The sequence below is a fragment of the Oncorhynchus keta genome, chromosome 12, assembly GCF_023373465.1.
Source record: "Oncorhynchus keta strain PuntledgeMale-10-30-2019 chromosome 12, Oket_V2, whole genome shotgun sequence".
NCBI classification, from domain to species: Eukaryota; Metazoa; Chordata; class Actinopteri; order Salmoniformes; family Salmonidae; genus Oncorhynchus; species Oncorhynchus keta.
In genome coordinates this window covers 20,013,724-20,020,994 of record NC_068432.1, presented here as the reverse complement: position 1 = coordinate 20,020,994, position 7,271 = coordinate 20,013,724, and the positions used below count along the sequence as shown (strand labels likewise).

Sequence of the window (7,271 nt, the reverse complement as noted above, 5' to 3'; positions counted from 1 at the left end):
CATCACAAGAGACAACACAACACTACATAAAGAGAGACCTAAGACAACAACATAGCAAGGCAGCAACACATGACAACACAGCGTGGTAGCAACAAAACATGGTAGCAGCACAAAACATGGTACAAACATTATTGGGCACAGACAACAGCACAAAAAAGGTAGAGACACAACAATACATCACGCAAAGCAGTCACAACTGTCAGTAAGAGTGTCCATGATAGTCTTTGAATGAAGAGATTGAGATAAAAGTATCCCCAGGCTTCAGAAATAAAAAGAAACCAGACATACGTCTCATGTTTAATTATGAGCATGAAAAGGTTTGAACCTGACTTCACAGACATGTTATGCTACTTTGATGTTACCTGACTGGATCCACAACAGGCTAACAAATGATTCAAATAATTATACAATGAATTTAGAATTAGGTTGTGAGCATGCATGTAAATGTGCATCTGGACATACTGAAACCAGAACAACATGTTGGATGTCCAGTGCATATTGCCTTGTTTGGGGGGAAATCTGTACACCTATTTGAATGTACTCTCTGCTGGTAAAATGTAGGCCAACATTCAATTAAATGTGTTTTTATTGTATTTTTTAAACATAGGCTGTAATTACATTCCCGGTATCCATTAACAGGATCAGGACCCTTTATGAATATGGAGCCTGGGGTTCCAGCCATGGACATCACACAACTGTATGATCACTGCTGGGACTCCCACCAAGACCATACTGTCAGAGCAGCCCACTGTCAAACCAGCTACTTATCAGTCAACATCATACAGCATTAGACATCACAGACAAGCCTAGACTGCATCTGACATAGAGACCATGATGAGAAAGGATTTGAATGATTTAAATGATACCTGATTTAAATCAGATGCAATTGCACAATTACACTTTTATTTATTCAAAATTATTAAAGTGTTGTACATTTAATGATTTTGCCAAAAAGATAATAAGGCAATGAATCAAAAATAATTCACACTGTACAATGGCACTGCTTGGTCAATGTACATTTGAGATGGCAATAACAAACCAATGCTTCCCCCTTGTGGTGACTATGGCTCCAAAGTTCATTCATTAATTAACATACATTTATAAAAAATGCCAGAGAAACAGAGTTAAGACTGGGAGATAAAAAAAAAAGACTAACTGCTTGAGCCTCTTACTACTCAAATTGTGGATAATATATTTTGAATGTATAGTAAACCATCAAAAAGTAAATATATCAAACCAAAGATGAATTATGATTTAAAAACTGCTCATTCTTGTTTGTAAGACTTGTGTCTGATAAATTGTATAATTGTTAATACATCCAAAGGCATAGAATTCTATTTGTCTTTTGTCTGACAGAGGGTGCTATTCCAAGTCACAATTTTGCCACACCTGCAACCTACCCATCTCACAACACCACTAACAAGTATTTTACACCATGTGGGTCCATCCCACTGACGAGTCCTCATCCAGTCTTTTGCTTTTCTTATTGATCTCTCCAAAGACAGCCTGCAGTTTCTTGACCGACTGCATCATCACACAGAAGCTGTTGTAAAAGCTGCCCATTCCCTCCTGCATCCATGCTGCCTGTAGTTCTCCAATCCAGCTCAGGATCCCATCCAGCTGCTCTTGGACCTCTCTTTGCTCCTCCAGTTCAGCCAGCAAGGCCTGCCTGGCACACACCTCCACTTGGTACGCTTGTTGCAGCTCCGCCAGGGAAGACTCCAGCTTAAGAACCTCCTCTAAACGTTGAGGGTACTTTTTGTGTGGCTGGTCGTCAGGCAGCAACACATTAGGCGGGACTGAGAGGACGTTGTTGACCAAAACGGTTTCCATGCGACCAGACAGACGCTTGAAGCGTTCCTGAAGGAATATCTGCAACTTTTGGGTGCATTCTCTTGCCCTTAAATGTAGTTGCTCTCCATTTGGTTCAGTTCCGCTTAGTTTTCTCACGAACACTGCTTCTACGACAAGTAGCAATTCATTCAGGCAGTCCTGAAAGGCACTGTATACTCTCACCATGCAGGTCTGAGGGGTGAAACCAAAGAACTGTGCCTCGTACAGCTTGAGGGAGGAGGGAGACGTTGCCTCCTCTAGAAAAAAAGAAGGCAGAATATTGTCTTTACATTGGTATGTACAGGGTTCATACATATTTCGGCAGATAGAATTTCCTTGACTTTTAACCAAATTTCCATGACAAGCAGTTGGTGGCATTACCAACAATTGGTGCTTCCTTTTTATACGTACATAAAAAGTTAGTGTAATGTGGTATCGACACTGGAAGGCTGCTCTCTGATCCCATGCACCATTTCCTGTCGTTGTGCAAGGCACTTAAAGTAGAATACCTGTTACGCAACTGTATAAAACATGTGGTCAATCCTCAGTGTGGAGAGCTACTGGGTGTGCAGGCTGTTGATTAAGCCCTGCTTAAAACACATCTGAGATAGTTTATCTAGGTCCGGTTGAGCAGCTAATTTCTAAAATGTGGTTTGTTAGAGGGGGACTGGAATGAGGGGGACTGGAATAAAAGTCTGCACACCATTAGCACCATTAGCTCTCCTGGGGGATGGTTGACCACCCTTGATTGCAACAAAATAGGTTTTGTGCCTTTTTAAAGAATTAGCTCATTCAATATATCAAAGATCGAATGGCTATGGTAAGCTACAAATCGCTATATTCAGCTAAAGCAAGCCCACATATTTTCTTCAGGAAATGTACCTCTTCAACTTTAGTCAAATATACCTTAGAAGTGTTTACATTGCAGGCTGACTAGCATCTATTGAGTTGCAATTTCCCATACATTTGATCCCCAAATCAACTGCTAGTATCTACAAAACAAGTTGAAGCCACATAACCCAAAAGGCCACATCAAATATTTTTTCCCCAAATAACTGTTCGTGATTCACAAATTATTATTTTCATTCACATGATTCGATTGAACCAATTGAACCGATTGAATTCGATTGAACCGCGATTGAACCAAATCCCAGCTAATGCAATGGCGAAGTGAATCGTTCGTTTCGTCAAAAATAATAGTTTAAATTATTATTGGAAAAAGCAAATCGTTCAAAAATAGCAAATCAACTTTGTATGGGCTTATTTGCAAGTGTCGGTGGAATTTTTGGGGGGACATGACGAAAACAACGCAAACAAATAATAGCTAAACAGCGAACTATAGGGTACAATATATGTTTTTGAATTGGCTACCTAGTTAGTCTGTTCTTTATAATATTTTATAGGCTACGTCAATGTGCGACTGTCTCTCTCTCCTTGGGCAAAGGCCCACTCTTCTCGCACACATGCATAAATTACTATTATATTTTTTTTTTATGTAACTAGGCAAGCCAGTTAAGAACAAATTCTTATGTACAATGACGGCCTACACCGGACAACGCTGGGCCAATTGTGCGCCGCCCTATGGGACTCCCAATCACGGCCGGTTGTGATACAGCCTGGATTCGAACCAGGGTGTCTGTAGTGACGCCTCTAGCACTGAGATGCAGTGCCTTAGACTGCTGCGCAACTCGGGAGCATCACATGCAAGTGATGCGCGCAAACAGACACTAAAGTGTCATGCTGATCCTGGCTGATATGTATATTTTTTATTTGATTGATCAAATATTTAAAAAATGTGCCTAAATAAAACTACAAATTATCAAATTCATTTTCATGACTATTCAGATTTTATAATTTTCCTAAAAATGTTTCTTGGCCTGGAAAACTATTTTAAAATGCCATGACTTTTCATGACAGTACAAATGCTGGATGGAGAAGTGTATTTATATTGGATAATCCTGCAGTCTGTCCATTCCTTCAACGACCACATTGGAAATAGGGCCCAAGTTCTGTACAGTGTGAGTTCCTCTTGGCTCTAATGTGCTTTGTACAAATTTAACCAGTCAAAACATTTACAACTGGCTCATTCTCTCCTTTCCCCTGGTTGTAAAATGTGTTGCTGATAAATAGAAAAATGTTCAGACATTATGATCTGGTTGGATAACAACAATAATCACTTTTTATAGTTAACCTCAGGTTTATAGCAATAAAACTACAATCAACTGACCAAACATTCCCGTACTGTAGTTAAAACTACCTAGCTAGCTAGCTATGTTGTTTCACAAAATATGTCATGCAATAGCTATTAAAAACACAGTATCACCTAGTCAGACTACTACTCTGTTCCAGCTGGCTGATGGGCGTTAATACACTGAACAAAAATATACAACTGCAACATGAAAAGAGTTGGTGCCATGTTTCATAAGCTGAAATGACCCAGGTGGTGAGGGTAGGAAACCACATCTCCACCCCGCTGAGCCTCAACACTGGGGCCCCAAAAGGGTGCGTTCTCAGCCCTCTCCTGTACTCCCTGTTCACCCATGACTGCCATGGCCATGCACGCCTCCAACTCAATCATCAAGTTTGCAGACGACACTACAGTGGTAGGCATGATTACCAACAACGATGAGACGGCCTACAGGGCGGAGGTGAGGGCCCTCGGAGTGTGGTGTCAGGAAAATAACCTCACACTCAACATCAACAAAACAAAGGAGATTATCGTGGACTTCAGGAAACAGCACAGGGAGCACCCCCCAAACCACATCGACGAAACAGTAGTGGAGAAGGTGGAAAGTTTTAAGTTCCTCGGCGTACACATCACAGCCAAACTGAAACTGTCCACACAGACAGCGTGGTGAAGAAGGCACAACAGCGCCTCTTCAACCTCAGGAGGCTGAAGTAATTTGGCTTGTCACCAAAAACACCCACAAACTTTTACAGATGCACAATCGAGAGCATCCTGGCGGGCTGTATCACCGCCTGGTACGGCAACTGCTCCGCCCTCAACCGTAAGGCTCTGCAGAGGGTAGTGAGGTCTGCACAACGCATCACCGGGAGCAAACTACCTGTCCTCCAGGACACCTACACCACCCGATGTCACAGGAAGGCCAAAAAGATCATCAAGGACAACAACAACCCAAGCCACTGCCTGTTCACCCCACAATCACCCAGAAGGCGAGGTCAGTACCGGTGCATCAAAGCTGGGAACGAGAGACTGAAAAACAACTTCTATCTCAAGGCCATCAGACTGTTAAACAGCCATCACTAACATTGAGTGGTTGCTGCCAACATACTGACTCAAATCTCTAGCCATTTAATAATTAAAAATTTCATGTAATAAATGTATCACTAGCCACTTTAAACAATGCCACTTTATACAATGTTTACATACATATGAGATGAGTAATGTAGGGTATGTATATATTGTACTCTATACCATCTACTGCACCTTGCCTATGCCGTTCGGCCATCGCTCATCCATATATTTATATGTACATATTCTTATTCATTCCTTTACACTTGTGTGTATAAGGTAGTTGTTATGAAATTGTTAGATTACTTGTTAGATATTACTGAATGGTCGGAACTAGAAGCACAAGCATTTCGCTACACTCGCATTAACATCTGCTAACCATGTGTATGTGACCAATAAAATTTGATATGAAATAGACATTTTCCATATGCTCAAAAAGCTAATTTCGCTCAAATTGTCCACACATTTGTTTACATCCCTGTTATTGAGCATTTCTCCATTGCTAAAATAATACATCCACCTGACAGGGGTGGTATATCAAAAAGTTGATTAAACAGCATGATCAGTACACAAGTACAGCTTGTGCTGGGGAAAATAAAAGGCCAATAAAATGTGTAGTTGTAACAACAATACCAGATATCTCAAGTTAAGGGAGCATGCAATTGGCACTCTGACTGCAGGAATGTCCACTAGAGCTGTTGCCAGAGAATTTAATGTTAAGTTTGTTTTAGAGAATTTGGAAGTATGTCCAACCAGCCTCACAACAGCAGAGGCACACGCGCGGTCTGGTCAGCATGTAAGGGCAGCCCTTAGCCATTATATATAGGCCATATACCCCCTTGGGCATTATTGCTTAAATAATTATCATGGCTAACATATCACCATGGTGAAACGTGCATTACTGTAGATCTGCAATAATTTGATGGTCAAACTTGCCAGCCAACCAGAAAAGCAAGGTGAAACAATTCAGGCATTCTTGAAAATCAGAACAATCTGTTATAGCGTAAAAAATATATTTTGCAAGACATATGCATTGACATCACGTTCAAAATGATTCGGCAATCATAATATATTCCAAAAACACCGTTTCCATCTTAATTTGTCACAATAATGTCGCCCTCTGTCGAACAGATAAAAATTGATGTCGATCTTTAGTTTAGAAAATGTCTCCCATCTGCCGTTTCCATTACACGTCGCAATTACATGTATTTTGTCGAATAAACCTGGGTTAATGGAAACCTGCCTAGCATTTGTATTAAAGTTACTTCATGGGGGGGGGGCACTGATATCATTACGGAGCATTTTCTAAATTCAAACGAATAGCCTGCAACTAGACATGACACTAGACACGTTTAGAATACACTGGTTGTCTTCCAAGTGGGGAATTGAGGAAATATTGAAAAGTCCCTGTGCTACGCTAAACCTTAGCTACCTAACATGTATCGGCTAATGAAATATCACATTAGGCCGTTACAATCTACTAGTTAATCACGCAAGCCACTTCTGAAACACCTTGCCGACCTAAGAAACAACTAGGCTAGCTAGTAGAGTCAGATGAATGATCAATATCTTTGGACTAGCTAATTAGTTAACGGTAGCTGGCTACACAGTCTATTACGATGACTACGGACGCGTCGAGGAATGCATTTTTAGTGCGAAACACATACTATTGGCGTTAATGGATAGGCAACCATTTAGACGAACATGTCAAACAAACTATTTACATATACTGGAATGTCTATTCGTAAAGAATTAATAATTTTCTTATTATTTTGCCCCTTACCCTCACTGGTTATGTACTCCGCCATTTCCAAATTTCCCGCGCCCTTTTTGTCTGTCGTTGTCAGCTGGTACTACAAGATGTTGCATGCACAGTATCGCCGTCTACTTTTCTGGCGGAGCACATAACACTTCGTTGGTTGAACCTAGAACTCCGTGGATGAACCAGGAAGAGACGGGCTTTGTGGACCACAAGGCACAAGTACCATTGAGGCGACCCAAGAAGCCCAACGAAGAACCATATCAACATTTTCACACCATCAATTAAAAGGCATTAAAGTACAATTTTAGTTTTATTTTGTAACTATTTGAAATAGACCACATTTCTTTGGCTGCCTTTGTAACATTTATAACTGAGAATTGAGACCGCATATTGGGCAGCTAGAATGACAAAAACTGATTTTTT

The 7,271-nt window shown here is 40.7% G+C and overlaps 1 protein-coding gene across 1 annotated transcript; it reads right to left on the bottom strand.

Annotated features, from left to right (window-relative positions):
• Nucleotides 1-881: 881 nt before the first annotated feature.
• On the bottom strand, nt 882-7,035 carry LOC118391092 (protein MIS12 homolog). Its single transcript, XM_035782105.2, has 2 exons — nt 6,870-7,035; nt 882-2,090 (listed from the first exon to the last, which is right to left on the bottom strand). The coding sequence occupies exons 1-2, from the start codon at nt 6,892-6,894 to the stop codon at nt 1,429-1,431; spliced, it is 687 nt and encodes a 228-aa protein (XP_035637998.1). The 5' UTR covers nt 6,895-7,035; the 3' UTR covers nt 882-1,428.
• Between the last annotated feature and the right edge of the window lie 236 nt (nt 7,036-7,271).